The sequence below is a fragment of the Balaenoptera borealis genome, assembly GCF_965194805.1.
Source record: "Balaenoptera borealis genome assembly, chromosome: 6".
NCBI classification, from domain to species: Eukaryota; Metazoa; Chordata; class Mammalia; order Artiodactyla; family Balaenopteridae; genus Balaenoptera; species Balaenoptera borealis.
The window spans coordinates 78,595,124-78,616,851 of NC_138863.1; the positions used below are offsets into that span (position 1 = coordinate 78,595,124).

General features: G+C 38.8%; 1 protein-coding gene across 4 annotated transcripts in view; it reads left to right on the forward strand.

The window, feature by feature from the left end:
• Positions 1-13,841: 13,841 nt before the first annotated feature.
• The window catches only part of STAM2 (signal transducing adaptor molecule 2), a 63,065-nt gene continuing 55,178 nt past the window's right edge, over positions 13,842-21,728 (forward strand). The window contains exon 1 of one of the 4 annotated variants that reach the window (XM_082395764.1): positions 13,842-14,235. In XM_082395764.1, coding sequence (XP_082251890.1) covers positions 14,196-14,235 — 40 coding nt within the window. In that variant the 5' untranslated portion in view covers positions 13,842-14,195. The remainder of the gene's footprint in view (positions 14,236-21,728) is intronic. The other 3 variants (XM_082395762.1, XM_082395761.1, XM_082395763.1) reach the window with 3 other exon arrangements.

Genomic DNA, 21,728 nt, shown 5'->3' on the forward strand with positions numbered 1-21,728 from the left:
AAAGCTGTTGGTTCACGCTCAAGATCCTCAAGAAATTATTGGAAACCAAAAATGAAAATATAATCCTACCTGGTATATCTCTACTTGGAATGTTTCACTTTAAGTAACACTACAGTGATTATGGAAAGGATCAAAAAAGGGAACCCAAACGGGACAAGAGACAAAGACAGTTATTTTTTTTTAAATATTTCTTATTTTAGAAAAAGAAAGATATAAAAACATAGGATCTTAGGGGGATATAAAAATAATAAATTCAGAATAAATTCTGAATACTAAAATTAGGCTGCACCCTTTAAAGCTAAAATAGGTAAATTTTAGAATAACTAAAAATGGCTACTCCACATACTGAGTGAAGTATGTCAGAGAGAGAAAGACAAATATCATATGATATTGCTTATATGTGAAATCTAAAAAAAGGGTACAAATGAACTTATTTACAAAACAGAAGTAGAGTCACAGACGTAGAAAGCGAACTTATGGTTACCAGTGGGTAAGGGGGGGAGGGATAAACTGGGAGAATGGGATTGACATATACACACTACTATATATAAAATAGATAACTAATAAGAATCTACTGTATAGCACAGGGAACTCTACTCAATACTCTGTAAATGGCCTATATGGGAAAAGAATCTTTTTAAAAAAAGAGTGGATATATGTATATGTATAACTGATTCACTTTGCTGTACACCTGAAATTAACACAACCTTGTAAATCAATTATACTCCAATATAAAAAAAAAAAACCCATCTACTCCATAGCATGCATAAATTGTGTCTGTATATTGCCTGAAAGTGATGTTTTAAACCTCAAATGCATGCTGAGATTTTACCTGTCTTTAGTGCCCAGCCCAGATAACAGCTCTTCTGACTGTACCTCTGCAGAGCTTCACGGAGTGCTGGTCATTGTAGGCATAATAAACATTGCTGAATGACCAGCACAAATGAAATTAAGTATAAATAAATACTATCTTTACATTAAAACTAAAGAGGAGTTAATTTGTTACAGTCTCGTGATGAAGAATAAGTAAATATTGATATTTAAAACAGCACATCCTGGTTTATTGACATTCATTGGCAAAATGAATTTGTCAGCAAATACTTTTTATTAAACTCAATGTAGGGGGGCTTCCCTGGTGGCACAGTGGTTGAGAATCTGCCTGCCAACGCAGGGGACACGGGTTCGAGCCCTGGTCTGGGAAGATCCCACATGCCGCTGAGCAACTAGGCCCGTGAGCCACAACTACTGAGCCTGCGCGACTGGAGCCTGTGCTCCACAACAAGAGAGGCCGCGATAGTGAGAGGCCCACGCACCGCGATGAAGAGTGGCCCCCACTTGCCGCAACTAGAGAAAGCCCTCACACAGAAATGAAGACCCAACACAGCCAAAAATAAATAAATAAATAAATAAAAATTTTAAAAAACCCCACAAAACTTGAAATGTCACATCTTTAAAAAAAAAAAAAAAAAACCTCAATGTAGGAAATATACAAATTTGGTATACTATAATGAGGTATTATTCATATAATTTTTTAAGGTAGATAGAAAGGGCAATGTTTTAAATTGGCCAAATTGGGCTCCTGTAATTTGTTTCAATATTTGCTTCTGTATTTTGCAGTTAAGGCCATTCTGTTGATAGAAAGTGAAACAATGCCGCCACCTACTGTGCAGGGCATGGTAATACAGATGATAAAAGGAGAAAAATAATTCTCCAGTTTTAAGTTAGTTATGAAGTACGAAGCTAATTTTTGGTGTAATTACATTATAGACTCTTCAATTGTATTTTCAATAAACAATATTACTGAATAGAATCAACCAATCCTGCTGAGAGTCCTGTGAGCTAGGTCTTTGTGGCCATGGTCCTTTTTTTTTTTTTGCTTTTAAAATTTTATTTACTTATTTTTTAACATCTTTATTGGAGTATAACTGCTTTACATTGTTGTGTTAGTTTCTGCTGTATAACAAAGTGAATCAGCTATACGTATACATATATCCCCTCCCTCTTGCGTCTCCCTCCAACCCTCCCTATCCCACCCCACTAGGTGGTCACAAAGCACCCAGCTGATCTCCCTGTGCTATGTAGTTGCTTCCCACTAGCTATTTTACATTTGGTAGTGTATATATGTCAATGCCACTCTCTCACTTCGTCCCAGCTTACCCTTCTCCCTCTCCGTGTCCTCAGGTCCATTCTCTACATCTGCGTCTTTATCCCTGTCCTGCCCCTAAGTTCCTCAGAACCTTTTTTTTTTTTTTAGATTCCATATATATGTGTTAGCATACGGTATTTGTTTTTCTCTTTTTGACTTAACTTCACTCTGTATGATGGACTCTAGGTCCATCCACCTCACTACAAATAACTCAGTTTTGTTTCTTTTTATGGCTGAGTAATAGTCCGTTGTAGATATGTGCCACATCTTCTTTATCCATTCATCTGTTGATGGACACTTAGGTTGCTTCCATGTCCTGGCTATTGTAAATAGTGCTGCAATGAACATTGTGGTACATGACTCTTTTGGAATTATGGTTTTTTCAGGGTATATGCCCAGCAGTGGGATTGCTGGGTCATATGGTAGTTCTATTTTTAGTTTTTTAAGGAACCTCCATACTGTTCTCCATAGTGGCTGTATCAATTTACATTCCCACCAACAGTGCAAGAGGCTTCCCTTTTCTCCACACCCTCTCCAGCATTTATTGTTTGTAGATTTTTTGATGATGGCCATTCTGACTGGTGTGAGGTGATACCTCATTGTAGTTTTGCTTTGCATTTCTCTAATGATTAGTAATGTTGGGCATCCTTTCATGTGTTTGTTGGCAACCTGTTTATCTTCTTTGGAGAAATGTCTATTTAGGTTTTCTGCCCATTTTTGGATTGGGTTGTTTGTTTTTTTGATATTGAGCTGCATGAGCTGTTTGTATATTTTGGAGATTAATCCTTTGTCAGTTGCTTCGTTTGCAAATATTTTCTCCCATTCTGAGGGTTGTCTTTTCATCTTGCTTATGGTTTCCTTTGCTGTGCAAAAGCTTTGACGCTTCATTAGGTCCCATTTGTTTATTTTTGTTTTTATTTCCATTTCTCTAGGAGGTGGGTCAAAAAGGATCTTGCTGTGATTTATGTCATAGAGTGTTCTGCCTGTGTTTTCCTCTAAGAGTTTTATAGTGTCTGGTCTTACATTTAGGTCTTTAATCCATTTTGAGTTTATTTTTGTGTATGGTGTTAGGGAGTATTCTAATTTCATCTTTTACATGTAGCTGTCCAGTTTTCCCAGCACCACTTATTGAAGTGGCTGTCTTTTCTCCATTGTATATTCTTGCCTCCTTTATCAAAGATAAGATGACCATATGTGTGTGAGTTTATCTCTGGGCTTGCTATCCTGTTCCATTGATCTATATTTCTGTTTTTGTGCCAGTACCATACTGTCTTGATTACTGTAGGTTTGTAGTATAGTCTGAAGTCTGGGAGCCTGATTCCTCCAGCTCTGTTTTTCTTTCTCAAGATTGCTTTGGTTATTCGGGGTCATTTGTGTTTCCATACAAATTGTGAAATTTTTTGTTCTAGTTCTGTGAAAAATGCCATTGGTAGTTTGATAGGGATTGCATTGAATCTGTAGATTGCTTTGGGTAGTATAGTCATTTTCACAAGGTTGATGCTTCCAATCCAAGAACATGGTATATCTCTTCATCTGTTTGTATCATCTTTAATTTCTTTCATCAGTGTTTTATAGTTTTCTGCATACAGGTCTTTTGTCTCCTTTGGTAGGTTTATTCCTAGGTATTTTATTCTTTTTGTTGCAATGGTAAATGGGAGTGTTTCCTTAATTTCTCTTTTAGATTTTTCATCATTAGTGTATAGGAATGCAAGAGATTTCTGTGCATTAATTTTGTATCCTGCTATTTTACCACATTCATTGATTAGCTCTAGTAGTTTTCTGGTAGCATCTTTAGGGTTCTCTATGTATAGTATCATGTCATCTGCAAACAGTGACAGTTTTACTTCTTCTTTTCCAATTTGTATTCCTTTTATTTCTTTTTCTTCTCTGATTGCTCTGGCTAAAGCTTCGAAAGCTATGTTGAACAATAGTGGTGAGAGTGGGCAACTTTGTCTTGTTCCTGACCTTAGTGGAAATGGTTTCAGTTGTTGACCATTGAGAACGATGTTGGCTGTGGATTTGTCATATATGGCCTTTATTATGTTGAGGTATGTTCCCTCTATGCCTACTTTCTGGAGCGTTTTTATCATAAATGGATGTTGAATTTTGTCAAAAGCTTTTTCTGCATCTATTGAGATGATCATATGGTTTTTCTTCTTCAATTTGTTAATATAGTGTATCACATTGATTGATTTGCATATATTGAAGAATCCTTGCATTCCTGCGATAAACCCCACTTGATCATGGTGTATGATCCTTTTAATGTGCTGCTGGATTCTGTTTGCTAGTATTTTGTTGAGGACTTTTGCATCTATGTTCATCAGTGATATTGGCCTGTAGTTTGCCTTTTTTGTGTCATCTTTATCTGGTTTTGGTATCAGGGTGATGGTGGCCTTGTAGAATGAGTTTGGGAGTGTTTCTCCCTCTGCTATATTTTGGAAGAGTTTGAGAAGGATAGGTGTTAGCTCTTCTCTAAATGTTTGCCATGGGCTTTTAAGATAAACCTCCTCTTAGTATTTTTCTTAAAAAAACATACACACATGTGCACACACAGAATTTCCTGAATTTGTACCTCTGTTTTTCTTCTCCAACCCTTTTAACATGATTTTTAATGTTATTATCATTTGTTTATCCCTTACTTTTCCAGGTTATCTTTTTCTTTTTTTAAGCTTAATAAATTTTTTTCTAGTGACAAATTTTTATTTTTAAAATTTATTTATGTTTATTTATTTATTTATATACAGTATAGTGGACCATGTTATCTTTTTCAAAATGATTTTTTTCTGTACTGTCCATACATAGTTTCTCTTTATTTTGCTAAGGATTCAACCTATCCAATTTGTGAGAGTTTAGTTCAAGATAAAATTTCTTAATTACAATCGGAAGCATCCCAAACACCAAAATTTGTTAGGCTAACTACCCTCAACTAGGCAACTAAAATATTTTAAATAGCTACATACCAAAATACCATTGGTCTATAATCCACCAACAGTTGGTAATTCCCTTTTTCCTATGTATTCTCTTCCATTAATCAATCATTTTCATAAATCACTCTCCTCTTCTAAATATAACTCATTCGAGAGCAGTTATATCACTTTCATGCCCAATCGTCAACTCTTTTTTTTTTTTAATTTATTTGTTTGTTTGTTTTTTGGCTGCATTGGATCTTTGTTGCTGTGCATGGGCTTCTCATTGTGGTGGCTTCTCTTGTTGCAGAGCACAGGCTGTAGGCATGTGGGCTTCAGTAGTTGTGCCTCATGGGCTCTAGAGCGCAGGCTTGGTAGTTGTGGTGCATGGACTTAGTTGCTCCGTGGCATGTGGGATCTTCCCGGACCAGGGTCGAACCCGTGTCTCCTGCATTGGCACTTAACCACTGTGCCACCAGGGAAGCCCCCATCATCAACTCTTGCCCCTACCACTAATATTTTGTAAATAGTAGGCACCCAATGTTTAACTAAATTAAATGGGAAAAATGTAACGTACCTGAAAATATGCTTTTATTCATTTTGCAGGAGTGGGGAGAATAAAGTAACACAAAGGTAGAATAGAAAAAGATAAGTAAGTATTTTATTGGATATTTGGGCACTTCTTTCAGCCAAATTGGTAGCGGGAATTGGAAGTGAGAAGATTGAATCAGAGAGGTAAAGGACAAGTAATAAATCAAACATAGGGTTACTCAGTGTGTCTTAGTTCATGCTGCTAAAACAAAGTATCAGAGAGTGGGTGGCTTACAAACAACAGAAACTTATTTCTCACAGTTCAGGAGGCTGGAAGTCTGAGATCTGGGTGCCAGCATGGTCAGGTTCTGGGGAGGATCTTCTTCTGGGTTGTAGAGTGCTGACTTATTGTTCACTCACATGGCAGAAAGAGAGTGTGCTAGACTCTCTGGCCTCTTCTTATAAGGGCACTAATCTCATTAGTGAGGGCCACACTCTCATCACCTAATTACCTGCCAGTGGTCCCACCTCGAAATATCATCACATTGGCAACTAGATTTCAACATATGAATTTGGGGGAGACACAAACATTCAATCCATAATGCAGTGTTTACATATTTTAAGTAATGGGCTATTTGCCTTGGAGGGGCACAGAATCAAAAACCACACAGATCCTTATATTGTGCTCTTGGGGAGTTACAACTATTGCACAAGATAGGTCAGAGGAATATTAAGTGCTAAGTAGTGAAATGTTGACCATCTATTCAACAAAAGTTTCAGAGAAGTGAAAGACGTGAATTGGGACCAACTGAGGAATGCTTCTTGAGAAGATGGATGTTGAATTGGGTCTTAAATTTACAGATGTGAAAAATGAAAAGAGGTAAAAGATGAAGATAGATGAAAGAAGAAAGCAAGCATTTTTGGAAAGAGAAGTATCATGAGACACAAGTAATACAGACAAAAGACACTTCTATTTCCTTCAACTGATTTTCACAATGTTTACTAGTGCTAGCTCCATCTTAAATGCTAGCCACTAGGTACATGTGGCTATTTAAGTTTAAATTAATTAAAATGAAATAAAATTGAAAATTCAGACACATTTCAAGTGATCAATAGGCACAGATGCCTAGTGGCTACTATATTGAACAGTGCAAATAGAAAACACATCTATCATTGCAAAACTTCCTTTTGTAAATGCTGTAAGTGCTACCGAGCACATACTATATGAAAAGCTCTCATGATCCTGTTTAATCTTCATGGCAAACTTATGAAGTTATACTTAAAAATAAGAAAACTGAGGTTCCTAGAACTTAAGTATTTTCCCAAAGTCACATAGTCAGTGGCAAGGCTGTGATTTGAAATTTCACCTGACTTCAAAAACTGATGCTTTAAGCCATGGAAAATAAGGTTATTGGGTAGGGAAAAATGAGTTATTTACCAGAGACAGTGACAGCCCAGATTGAACTTTCTGTGGCAGGCAAAATCCAGTAGGTTCTTGAGGGAACAAAACTATAAAGGTGGTGTTTCAGGATAATTAAGTTGTTTTGTGGGCAGGGATAGGCTAGCTCATATGATGTCTTTAAAAGAAAAAGCCTCCCTCTCTGGGAGAGACGTAGCCTTATGGGTTCATGACTCGGTTAACAGAGCATGAAGTAGAGCCCAGCCCCTTCTACTGGGTGCCCTTTCTCAAAGGGAAGAATTGGAAGGCGTGGAGGAAAAGAGAGCCTGGGATACAATAGAGGCGATGCCAAAGGGAGGGGGTGAGTGGACAGCAAAAAGAAAGTTTGAAGAAAGAAGTGAAACAATTAGGTTTTTAAAAACTGGAACAATAGAAGCAGAGTTAGAGCTTATTCTAAGGTTTCTAGTATGTAGGTCAAAAACACTGTAATGCCTATGATAGAAAAGAGAGAGAAAAAGAGAGCCAACTTCTGGTTTCTGGTCTAGAATCCAAGAAGCTTAGGAGTTGTCACTCTGGTCCACACAATAAGAAAAAAAAACTGACCTGAAAATCAACAACTCTTTTTAGCTCCCTCAGAGATCTGAGGTCACAGGGCAAACTGCTGCCCCCAAAGTTGGAGAGACAGACAGGCAGAAATAGAGAATCACAACTTACTAGAGCAGAAGCCTCTGCTGGAACAAGTGCTGGGGTAGGGAAACCTGAACTGTGATTGATGAACTGCTGGAGGCTCACTGTGGACAAGTCTGAGAGTTAAACACTCCATGAGGACCCAGTAACAGGGAGGCTCCCCCATTATTGTAAGTTTTACCTCTAGGAGCCCTATCAGGTTCCCACAAGGAAGATCAGAGAAAATCCCCTTGTGCTTCTGGCAGGGGGAGGAGGAAAGTAGCCATTCTGAAATAAGCCCAGAGCATTCTATTCTTTTTAAGGAGGCCTTACCTCAAGAGAAATTATTATTTTAGAATCTGGTAAAACCCTAGATTCTAACCAACTAGGGTTTTACCAGAGCCTAACTAACTAGGGTTTCACCAGAGCCTGACCAACCTGGCAGAAATTAAGCCAGGTTGAAGAAATGTCTAACACCCCTGCCATGTCTGAATCTAGTTCTGATGCTTGCTCTTCAAACTGTTTTGTTTTGGTTTTTGTCTTTTAGTATGCTTTGTGAGTTTTGGTTAAAAGCCAGACATGATATACTGGGTAAAAGGAACTGAGGAGAACAGGCCTTTTGTGTGAAGTTTTATGTTTACCTGGGTAGGATTTAGGTTGTGCTCCACACAAGATTTACTAAATCAGAAACTCTGCAGTGGGGTCCAGCAATCTGTGTTTTTAACAAGCCCTCCAGGTGGTTCTGATGCCAAATGTTGAGAACTACTTCCGTAGCATCACAATTACTAAGATCATGGTAAATTGGGGTTGGGTACAGGTAGAAGGGCATGCACTGGCTTCTATAATAGCTCTAGCATTTGAGAGAGGCGAAGACAGTTATAAAAACTGTGGAATTGGATGGCTGTTGTTAATTACTGTTAATGTGCTTCAGGAAGGAAATAACAAGCTCAGGTTAGCCAGTTCTCTACTCAAGGCATCATGAAGCCTAGGAATAGTCTATGGCAGCCTTTAAAGAGAACGTCAGAACCAGGGTGCCTTTGAGAAACGGTTGATTCTAAGAATGCAGCAGAGAATATACAAGATGAGCCTAGAGCACCTTATAGTACCAGGAAAGTAAAGAAATGCTAAAAAAAAGTAACACATCAAAGGGACATAGAAGTCAACGGAAAGAACTCCCAATGAACAAAGATGGAACACTTTGAGCAAAAGCAAACAAGAAAACAGCAAAAAAAAAAAAAAAAAAAGTATTATTGGGTTACAACTCAAAGTATAAGATAAATATACATGAGTTCATACTGCTATAAACAATTTAATAAATGGGTAAATAGGAGAAAAGAGACAAATTTTCCTTATAGAAAAATTCCAATAATATACTTAGGTATTCCCCTCTACAGAAGGTGAAGCTTAATGCCCTCCCTTCCCCTTGAGGGTGGGCTAGACTCAGTGACCTGCTTCCTAAGAACAGAGTAGGGAAAGGGAAAAATATTAACTTTTAAGTGGAAGAACTTGGCAAATGCTACATTTACTAAGTGCTAAAAGTTACCATCACCAGATATCATGTACTCCTTACAATAATGTGGTGAGGACACTCTACCTCTGTGATATACTTTCCAAAATCCCACAACACCCATCTAAGCATGAGAAAGACATCAGACAAACTTAGATTCAGAGACAATCTACAGCATATCTGGTCAGCACTCCTCAAGACTGTAAAGGTCATGAAAAACAAGGAAAGACTGAGAAACTGTCACAAACCAGAGGAGACTAGGGAGACATGACAACCTAATGAACTGTGATACTCTGGTATGCAGAAAAGGGTTAACATAGCAGGCCTGAGACCACTATCCTTAGAAAGGCCTGCTTGCCACACCACTATATATAAAGTAAATCAACAAGGATTTACTGTATAGCACAGGTAACCATATTCAATAGCTTGTCATAATCTATAATGGAAAAGAATCTGAAGCTGTACACCTGAAACTAACACAGTACTGTAAATCAATTATAGTTAAATTAAAAAAAGCAATCAGAAATGATCATGCTAAGTGAAGTAAGTCAGAAAGAGAAAGACAAATACCATATGATATCACTTACATGTGGAATCTAAAATACAACACAGGGCTTCCCTGGTGGCGCAGTGGTTGAGAATCTGCCTGCCAATGCAGGGAACACGGGTTCGAGCCCTGGTTTGGGAAGATCCCACATGCCACGGAGCAACTAGGCCCGTGAGCCACAACTACTGAGCCTGCGCGTCTGGAGCCTGTGCTCCGCAACAAAAGAAGCCGCGATAGTGAGAGGCCCGCGCACCGCGATGAAGAGTGGCCCCCGCTTGCCGCAATTGGAAAAAGCCCTCGCACAGAAACGAAGACCCAACACAGCCAAAAATAAAAAATAAATAAATTAATTAATTTTTTAAAAAATTAAAAAAAAAATAAAATAAGATACAACACAAATGAACCTATCTATGAAACAGAAACAGAATCAGGGACATAGAGAATAGACTGGTGGTTGCCATGCGGGGGGGCGGTGGGAGAGGGTTGGATTGGGAGTTTGGGATTAGCAGACGCAAACTGGTATATATAGAATGAATAAACAACTAGGTCCTACTTTATAGCACAGGGAACTATATTCAATATCATGTGATAAACCATAGAGGAAAAGAATATGAAAAAGAATGTATATATATGTATAACTGAGTCACTTTGCTGTATAGCAGTAATTAACATGACACTGTAATTCAACTATACGTCAATAAAAAATAAATTAAAAAAAGGAGAGGCCTGCTTGCAAAGTTAGCCCTTGGCTGGCATCTGGGAACTTAGATTTTGAGAGAGTTTCCACAATTTCCCTGATAAGAATGGCTCATGGTGCCTAAACTGTACAAACAATGTGGTTTATGCTGAACACCTGCTTTCCTTCTGAGAGTCTGGAAACATGGGTGCATGTTAGGTAGAGGGTGCCTGTGTGACTAGCCCCCGGTAAAAACCCTGGGCATTGAATTTGCAATGAGCTTACCTGGTAGACGACATTGTTGTACGACTCGTTGGAGGGTTTAAGCATGTCCTGTGTGCCTTCCTTGAGAGAGAACTCTTAGACGCTCGCACCTCCAGACTTTACCCTATGTGCCTTTTCCCTTTGCTGATTTTGTTTTGTATCCTTCGGTTGTAATAAAATATAGTCATGAGGATGACTATATGCTGAGTCCTATGAGTCCCAATGAATCATTGAACCTGGGGTGAGCTTGGGGACACCTGGCATACCTGGATTGGATCCTGGAAAAAAAAAAGGAGGCCATTAATGTAAACATTGGTAAAATCCAAATAAATCTGTGGTTTAGTTAATAGCAATGAACTAATGTTAGTTTCTTAGTTTTGACAAATACACCATGGAAATGTAAGATGTTAACAGCGGGAGAAAGGGGGGAGGGGTAAATGAGACCTCTCTGTACTATCTTTGTAACTTTCTTGTAAATCTAAAATAAAAAGTTTATTTAAAAAACACTCAAACTGAATGCTTTGGAAATTAATGAAAAATAACATACCACTCATCCTAAAGACACATAGAGAAATTATCCAAACTGAAATACAAAGAGAAAAGTGAGAGAAGGAGAGAGAGAGAGAGAGGGAGAGAGAAAGCTAGCTAGCTTTATTTGCTATGGCCAGAGGGACGGATTACAATTAAAAAAAAAAATCAGACTCAGGACCTGATTGTGAGAGTAGCAGAATTTAAAAGAAGGTTGAATTCATAACCCATAGCATAATGTAAAGTCAGGACTCTGCAGGGGAAAGAATGAGACCCTGAGACCTAGGATGATGGGGATATCTGGGTGGATACTCTTGAGAACTTTGAGCTGATAGATTCACCTCAATCCTCTGGACTGACAGAAGTGGTGTGTTTGCCCCTGCTAGAGGATAGTGACCTCCCTTTGCCTGAAGACCACGGAGAAGCCTCATCTGAGGAAGATGCCTTCCAAAATGCTACTTACCCTTCTCAAGATTTCCCTTTTGATCCAGAAAGAACCAAACCACTGCTTTCCCTGCTGACCTCAATCCTTATTCACTGAAGTATTGGGAGGAGGTCATGTTCATTAATCTTTTGCGAGGGAGAAAAAGAAAAAAAGATTTCCCACAACCCCCTTCAGTGTTTCTAGACCAATAACTAGGGTCAAGTTTCATCATGTCTTGACTGGGGAAGCACTGTCCCTGTTTTGGAATAAAAAGGGTTATTCACCAAATACGGACTGGCAGAGTTGGAAGAACATACCTGAGGATGGATCTTGGTGTATGTTCAGAGAAAGTGGTGTGAGGTAAGGATGTAGATTTGTTGAGTCTAAACCCAAAATAATAATAACAACAACAAAAACCCCTAAAGAGACAGAATTTAACTGAAATTGATGAGATTATTTTGTTATCAGGGAGACTGGGGCTCAAAATAGGTTGTACAACAGAAATTTTGCACACCAGAACTTGTGGGCTGCCATTGACATATCTTTTACTTCTTCAATAACTTCATTAGGTGAAGTAACAATGAACAATCTTTGTATCTTCTTGTTTCTAACACAGGGCCTGACTCTTAGTGACTATTAAAAATTTTGTTAATTGGATTCACCAAGAGACTGAGTATATGCACAGATGAGTAAATACCCATAGATTCTTGAACATGCTTGCTATTAAAGATGTGGAGGAGCTAAAGGAGTCTCTTTAAAATGTGAATAGTTTCCAAAGACGAATCCTCAGACCTTTGCTCTTATCTCAGTACAACCTCCTCTACAATATTTCTTCTTCAAATACTTACGTAACTCCTAAACTGTTCCACTGCCTGGTCTGCTTCTTAATATATGTCATGCACACTGCTGTCAGATTAGTATCCGGAAACTCTTTTTTGTGTACTCCTCTGCTGCTCAAAATCTTTAAATGATTATCTAGTGCCTTATGTGATAAAATTAAAAATTCTTAGCTTGCTCCTTAAGGCTCTTCCCAATCTGTTTCCTCTTATCTCTGTCTACCCTTGTTTTCCATTCCAACACTAAGCCTTAATCCTAGACAAATCCAAAAGTCTCCAAACATATCTTGGACATCCTAGGTTCAATGGTTTTGAAAATCAGCTCCTTTCACCTGCTGATGTTTCCTCCTTATTTGTGAACCTATCTTTATGGTATAAAATGCAATAACCTTTCTGAACTATTCCATGTATAAGGGTTCTCTCTTCTTTGTATCATGTCTTTACACAGAGGTTGTAAAATGGTCTTGTTTAGCCCATTATTAAAAATGTTGAAGTAATTCTTAACATTAAAAAAAATCATTGAAAAAATGGAAGCTCTAGTAGGGCCCACACTTCAACAAATAGCTTAAGTTTACTGGTAGCTGCCATGCACTGTTTGGTTGGATTGGCAAAGTATTTACTGAGCACCTATTACTTGCTGCACACTGTTTTAGATGCTGGGGGTACAGCAGTGAACAAAAATAATCATGGAGTTTATAGTCTAAAGAGGAGAAACAGAAAACATAATAAGTAAATTCTATATTAGGAAGTGATAAATGCTATAGAAAAATAAAACAGGGTTAAGAGGGTTTGGGAGCGTGTGGGTGGGAAGGGTGCTTGCACTTTCACACTCATTTCAATACCTGGCTGGCTCCGATGGGAATTTGAGTTTGTGACCCCAACTGTATATCAGGACCGTCATGTACTGTCACGTATACGCTATACACTGTCCCCATAAAACTGTCAGCAACTTGAAGGCAGGGAGTGTGCCTCATTCGTCTCTGGATTCCCAGAGTCGAGCAGTGTTTTCAGGGTAAGAGCACGATGGAAAGCGAAAAGTGAGGAGTCCCGCTTTCCACGGTGGTTATGCCGGCGGGGTTTAGGCGCCGAGGAGAGTGTAACCCCAGAAGCGCCAGGAGCTGAGCCAAACCCTTCGCCGACTCTCAAAACCAGGGAGGCTCCATCCGTTTCCAAGGCAACGGGACTGTGACGCGAACATAGCCGCGGGCCCTCGGCCGCGTGGGACTAGCCCATAGCTTAGGAAGGAACTAAATTGTAGAGAACTTGGCCGTCGGAACCAGCAGCCCTACGCACGGAACCCCAGACCACCTCGCCCCCTGCAGAGCTGCCGCCGGCACTGCACCTTCCGGTTCTCTGGCGTCGCCAAGTTATAGGCTCGACGACTTCCGGCCCTGAAGGTCCCCCGCTCCATGGCTTGCCGGGGTCCTAGCGATGGAAAGGTGGCCTCGGCGGCGGCCTGACCCCTACGGGGGCTTCGGGTCAGGGCTGCCGCTTCCTCCCAGAGAGCGGCGGTTACAGGGTCGCTGAGAAAATGCCCGCGGCTGGTGGGACCTCATACCGGGAGGAGAGGTCGGGGCGGAGCGCGAGGGCGGAGCGCGGACCGGGAGCTGGCCCGTCAGGCAGGAGTGGGGCAGGTGCGGTGGCGGAAGTGCCGTACGCTACTGGAGCCGAGCCGTCTAGGAAGCCGCGGCCGTGGGTCCCCCAGCCCGGAGCAGCTGCCGAGCCTCAGCCTGACCGCAGCAACTAGGGCTCGGGCGCCGGCGAGATGCCTCTGTTCACCGCCAACCACTTCGAGCAAGATGTGGGTAAGTGCTGGGCCGGGGCCCCAAGATGTTGTTTGTTGTGCTAGAAAGTGGGCGGTGGCGACTCCGGGGACTGGAAAGCCTAGCAAAGGGGGAGGAGGGTGCGGCGTCGCCGCTGCCTGGCAGCCGGGATTTTTCTGGGGGCAACCTCGGCGCGGCCCTAGCTGCCTGGGGAGTGTCTCCAGCCCACCTGAGGTTGGGGACCCCGAAAGAGGACCGTTCACCTCGCCAGGCACAGGAATAGGGAGGAGCCTGGGGTTCTCTGGAGACTGGACTAATTGAGCAATTGCGGAGTTGATGACACAGAACTTCCAGCTCCCTCTAGAATGGGTTGAGTCTTGTGTCCCCCCCTCCTCACTCCCCCGCCCCGCGCTTAAAAGTGATGCAGCAGACCTTGTTGTCTAGGGCAGCTCAACACTTAGAGACTTCAACTTCTGTCGGTTCAATAGGAAGAACCTATTTTATCTCGCTTATATATCGATGCGTCCAATCCCTGATAGCACGGCTTCAGGATTTATTTACGATTGTTGGAAGTGTTACTCTATCCATGGCTAGTGCAAGTGCTATAAGGTGTTCTGCCTTAGGGTATGAAAAGGAAAACCCCAGGATTTCAAAACAGTCCAGAACACCTGTTTAACTTCTTGGGGGGTCGTCAGTGACTATGGAGTGAGAAAAAGATGGATTGGGTATGAGAACTTAACTTGTGGCTTTAGAAAAACAGTAAACCAAGCTGGCTAAAGTAAATATTTTTGTAGCAGTAGTTAACTCTAGGTAGAGTTTTAGGATTTAGTGGAATGAAAAAAACGCATGGCCGCAAATTGCCAGTTATACAGAATATTGCACATCACAGAATATTGCACCTGTTTCATAGTTACAATTTTCTAATTATGGGGAAAGTCTAGAAAGTGCCCTATTTTGGTATATTATGTGATTCCAAAAGTGTGTTCAGAAGTCAAATATGATGTATAAGTACCTTCTATTCACAGAGAGCTAAAAAACTTTATGGATTTTGACCCTTAGTCTTCAAATATGTGTTTCTGTGATTTCATTCAACTTTTTTCTTGGTAGTTTAATATTGGTGACTGCTATAAATCTAGGAAGCATAATGTTGAGGCTCACAGCGTCTGCTTTTGGAACACATAATGATGTCTTCCTTTGCTGCAATGAGACCTTCACTTTTTATTGTTGTGAAGACTTTCATTTTGTCATAGTGGAAAAAAAAGGCAAAATAGAATAAGACAAATGATTTTCAAACTTAACACCTGTGCAACTCTTCAAGGGAGATCTTTCCTGGAAGCCCATTGTTTTCTGATTGACAACTTCTCTGGTGAAAGTAAGCCAAGTTGCTTTTCTAAACCTCCCCCTCAGTGTCTCTTGAGGTTCCTACATGGTTTAGTGGATCACAGTTTAGTTCCACTGTAGTAAAAGAAGCACTGCTGTTCAGACAAAAAAAAAAAAAAAAAAATACTGTGTATAGATTATTTCATGGGCAGTGCCATCAGCCAAAGCTTCAAGTACTTACTTGTTAACTCAAGTATGACTGACTGAAGTCAGTTTCCAAAAGGCAGTTTAAAGATAAAATAGAAAGTTTGATTGTAACCTCTTTTAGGCAAGTGGTTGGAATTAATAGAAAAAGTGGCATGAAATACTAAGGATTTCAAATTGGCTTTATACGTCTATCATAGAAGAAAAATTATATATTGCACTTTTCAAAACTTAAAGCCCCTGTTAATTTGAAATACAGTAGTTAAGTAATATGACGATCAAGTCATTGTTTAACTTGAGATGCCCACAGGAATGTTCCTTTGCAGTGTCATTGTCCTTTTCGTCTCTCTTTGATTCAGAGTTTTATTACCATTGTTTCTTTTTTGTCGTAGCTTTGTTTATCTTTCATTCAACAAACAGGCATTGGGTGATTACTGTGCATCAGACAGTGTGTGTCAGACTTTGGGGGCACACATTTAATAAATAAACTGGGTCCCCTCAAGGAACTCTCAATCTAATGGAGGACTCATACACACATAAAAAGATAATTGTATTTTTCGCACCATATTATGATACTAGAAATACAGGAGATGCTTTACATTCTCCCTCTATTTAAAACAGTCATCTTCCCTGAAGAGAAGACAAGGACCTTCAGGCAGACACTTTATTTGTAAAAGTGTTGACACTGTCCTCTCTCTTCCCCTGCTTTCCTGATAGCACTTACACCTGCAGGAAGTGACCATCTCTTACTATATGTATGGTTTGGTCATTTTATAATTAACTGTAAAGTTGAAACTACATTCCTTTGGTCGGTGCAGTCTCATCAGAGGGTGAACAGTGTTTCTGACATCGTTCATGTGGGGAAGAAATCCTTTTCTCAGACCCTGAGACTCTGAGAAAAGGCTGTAGTGACTCAAGATGTCTAGGAAGGCACTGATTAGCTGATGATAGTATATGACTTGTCAGATGGTAGCCGGCCAAAGGCTAGGAGGTAAGGAACTCTGGCAAGTTCCTCATTTTTTTTCTTGGAGTCAGAACCTACAAATCCTGAAGGGTATGCTAGGTATGGTAGCATTAGAGCTCTTTAAATATTTATTGGATTTCTTCTAATATGGGTTTATTGTTTGTTTTGTTGAATAAAATTCCTTTGAAGCTGTGCTGAGAAAAAAAGAGAAAATACCCACACACATCCCCCCTCATCCCAGCCCTGATTCTTATCTTGAAGGGGAGTGTAGGTTTCCTAAGGTAGAGAGCCTGTTTGGGGCAGCCTTTTTAGGAGATTCCAAGGAGAAAGTAAAACATGAGGGACAGAGCCACAATAGGAAGATTTAGTGGTAGTGTTAAAAGGGCAGATGTCATTTCCTTACATCCTGTACCGATTTTTCCAGTCTCATGACATTGATTCCTGACTCATGACTGTCTCTTCTGCTCCGTAACTCCAGTTCTTATTTGCATATCTTTTTTCTCATCACTCAAGCCAGGCAATCTTTCTTTCCAGTTTCTGTCTCTGTGCCATTTACTACTATTCATTGATAGATTTTTGCTTTTTTCAGCAATACTTGGTATCTCCTTCCTTAAAGATAAACTTGCTTGTGTCCCATAGAGCTGAGCTCAAATTCTACTTCTACAAAAACTCTTTTCACACAGTGGATTGAAATATGAACTTTATCTTAAAAGGAGACTTTTCCAAGTAAAATTTGAATGCATGCATTGCTATGTCTTTGGCTTGTGTTGTAGTCAAATAACTTGACAGTGAGTAACTTGGAGTTTTTGGTAATGGAATCGTTTTCTCCAATGAAATTTTACATGAAACCCTAATATAAAAATAGATATTGATGGCACTCTGGTAATACAAATTTACTTTATACATTTAAATATATTACATTTACATAGTCATTAAGGCAATTCTTGAACACATGAGGTTGTTGCAAAAAATTAAAATTAAAAAAAATTTTGGTTTTAGGTGAGAATGACAGCTGTAACAGCTAGTTTTTTTCCTATACTTTCTTTTGCTTACATGGTACCAAAAATCCTAATACCTAGTCCTAATTAAAATAGTTACAAATTTTGATATATTTTGTAATTTTTTAAGCGATGAAAAATTTTTAGCATAAAGTACAGAATATAACATAAACTCCTATTCCTATCAGTCACCTCTGTCAAGTCCTAACATTTTGCCACACTTCATTCTTTTTTTTTTTTAAAGAAAACATTCCAGATACAGTGGAAATTATTACTTTTATTTATTAGCTACCTGATACTATTCTTTTTCCTCTCTTCTCAGAGTTAAACACTCTAAAAAGATAAAAAAGTCTATTTTATAGTATATACTATACATGCAAATATACTATATGTATTGTATTGCATGTTTTTAAACTTCATAAAAAATAATAACTCTCTGTAGTCATTTGCAGCTTGTCATTTAGCATTTTTTGTGAGTTATTCATGTTGATGTTTGTAGCTTTAGTTCATTAATTTTAAGAGCTATGTGATATTCCACATTTTTTTAACCCGTTCTCCTATTAGTGAACATGAAGTTTTTTGCAGTTTTTTGCTATTACAGACAACACTGCAGTGAAAGTTATTATCCACGTTTTCTTCTTCACAAGAGTGAGAGATTCTCAAGGGATTGTATCTTGAAGAGGAATTCTTTTTTAAAAATGCATATAGTGCAAAGTTGCAAAATGTTAAATAATACAGAATTGTTCTTCTGTTTGTGGGAGATTTTACTCCCACCAGCAGTGGAAATGAAGTCCCTGTTGTTCCACAGTCTCACTAATGCTGGGTATTGTCAGATTTTAAAATTTATGCCAATTTGATGGGTGTGAAATAGGGCATTGTTTTCAATTTATTTCAGCTTCATTGCAGTTGAGCATCTTTTCATATGTCTCTTGGTCAGTCTGTTTTCTTTTTGTATAAATTGCCTGCTCATTACTTTCATGTACTTACTATTCTGTTGGATTATTTTTTCTTATTGATTTTTAAAGTTCCACATGCGTTCTCTACTAATCTTTTGTTGTTTATGTGAATTGCAAATATATATTCTTGTCTGTTGCTTCTTTTTGTTTGTGCTGCCTTTTATTGTTAAGAAGATTGACGTTTCAGTTCAGTAATACTGTCTTTCTCCCTTGATTTTATTTTTCTTGTTCAAGAAAAGCTCTCTCTCCTCCTTGAGTCTATAAGGATCTTGTCATGTTTTCTTCTGAAAGTTTTATTGAAGTTTTGATTTTCACAGTTAGGTCTTTAGTCCACCTGGACTTGGTCTTTATGTAAGGTCTAAGGAGAGATTTGATTGGATAGTCAATTCACAACAGACAATTATCAATTGCCTAATCACCATTTATTGAATTATCTATCCTTCCCCCACTAGTTTGGAGCACTTTCTCCTTCATATAGTAAATCCCTTTCCTTGTATGAGGTCTGTGTCTGTGCTGTCTGTTCTACACTGTTCTCTATCTATCCTGTACCAATACCACATTCTAATGTCAGTGGCCTTTATAGGTGGTAGGGCAAGCCCCCTGTCTTGTTTTTCTTTATTTTGACACTTTTAGCTGTTTTTGGCCTTTTTTCTTTGATATGGGTTTATTATCAGATTAGTAAAATCATAAAAGGGAATTTCTTTTATGTTCTTTTAGGATTTGAGAAGACATTGTAGTTTATATTTTTGATTCATATGCACTGATGATGTTGATAGTTAATAATACACTTTTTATTTCCTGATAATAATATTTAGTTCTAATCTTACTTAGATTATATAGTTGACCCTTGAATAACTCGGGGGGTTGGGGTGCTGACCCCCTGCACAGTTGAAAATCCATGTATTAACTTTTGACTCCCCCAAAACTTAACTACTAATAGCCTACTGTTGACTGGAAGCCTTACTGATAACAGTCAGTTAACATGTTTTGCGTGTTATGTGTTTATCTACATATATTTTATACAATTCATGACATACTTTTTTCTTAATTTTTTTGATATTTCTAGGCTACCCGCTTTGTCTGCAAGTTTTTTCTAATTGTTACAAATCTCCAAAAATTTTTCCAATATAGTTATTTTTAAAAATCGGCATATTAAGTGGATCTCTGCAGTTCAAACCCATGTTATTCAAGGGTCAAGTGTAATTGTAAAGTTAGGTAAGAGAGCAAGAGGATGATTTTTCTACAAGTAAATATACACATACTACTACTGTCCCTTGAGGTGGAAGGTAAAGAGAAAGAACTTTTTTTAAAAAAAATATTATTGCCTTATTAGGCTCTGTAACTTTACTTGATAGTGAATAAATGTTTGTATTGAGTACAGGGGTTGAACCTAAGAAGGTCTATATGACAGATATCAGACACTGCCCCCTGAAAATTATTGACATTTTGAAGCTGCCACCTACTTATTTTTAGCTCATATTACTTCAATTTCATATAAAAAATTTGTTGGTACATGGTGGTGTAATTTTAATAATTTTAGCCATTCTAGTGGCATCTCTTTGTGACTTTAATAAGTATTTATTTATCTAACCTTTAATGTAGTTATTCACTAAATTAATATCCTCTTTTTTGAAATATCTGTTTAAGTTTTTCACCCATTTTTCTTTTCACTTAATTTTCACAACTCCTCTTTTAAGCGTGGCAGCCATTTTAATTTCCATTTTACAGATGAGAACATGGATTCAGATTTGAGTCAGAGCTGAGGTGAACTACCTAGCAACCTTAAGCTAGTATGTAAGTTTCAGAGCTGGGAATAGAGAAGGTGGGTCTTCAGTGTTAATGGGTCTTCAGTGTTAATGGGTGACGTGTGTACTCCACATGTGCATAATGATTTCCTCAGTCTGCAGAGGTTGTGTGGTCATCTGCCCAACCTAACTGCTTTTGATTCTCCATCTGTGATGTTTTGGTATGTTAGTGGCTACTTTGAGATTCATTTTTCCTTTTCCCCAGCTATTATTAAGTGTCTTGCATGTGAAGCTTCCAGATAGGTCTGTTAAAATAGAAATTATACTTACTACATTTATTCTTCTGCCCTGTTCCGTAACGTAAGGGTGTTTGTAGAAATGAGCTTGCCTGTTCTGTGGAGTTGGGAGGGGGTATGGCTCTCCATGAACAGGATTACAGAGGGCATCTTGGGAGTATCAGACAAGAAGAAAGTGAACTTGTAGGAATGTAAAGGCTGACCCTAGACCTTTTACCTTTTAAATAGATGACTTACAATATTAGAAGGAAGTAAAAGATGATTTTGATTTTTTTTCTTCCTTTTTCCTATCTGCCTAACTCTCTAAGCTTTTCCTAGTCCCCCCACAAATGTTGGTGGTAACATGTGAAATGAAAAAGAGTAGCAATCACTCTTCTGTATTCCACCAGAGCAAGAAGTTCTTAAATATGTACATTGTGTTATTAAATGATGCAGTAAATGGAGTTAAGCGTGGCATTGTGTCTGATGCTTTTCTTATAAACAAGAGTTGATCTTGCATTTGTCCTATTTAGTATGTTTAAAATGTTCATGCATAGAGAAACTGAAAACTAACTTGTTGAAAAAGTTAATTTAGCAGTTTTGAACAAAAATTGCACCCAAGAGGCAGTTTAATATAAAATATGCCCTGAGCCAGACTGCCTAGACTGAAATCCAGCTTTTACTATTTACTAGCTGTATGATCTTGTGCTAGTTACTTTTCTGTCTCAGTTTCCTCATCTATGAAATGGGGCATCTTCATTGGATTCAATGTAAGTAGTTTAGCATATGTAAAATACTTTGAAACTATTACTTGTTATTGTTTTTTTCTTTTTTAATTAATTAATTAATTTATTTTTGGCTGTGTTGGGTCTTCGTTGCTGCGCACAGGCTTCCTCTAGTTGCGGCGAGTGGGGGCTACTCTTCATTGCAGTGTGCGGGCTTCTCATTGCGGTGGCTTCTCTTTGTTGCAGAGCATGGGCTCTAGGTGTGCAGGCTTCAGTAGTTGTGGCACACGGGCTCAGTAGTTGTGGCTCGCAGGTTCTAGAGTGCAGGCTTAGTAGTTGTGGTGCACG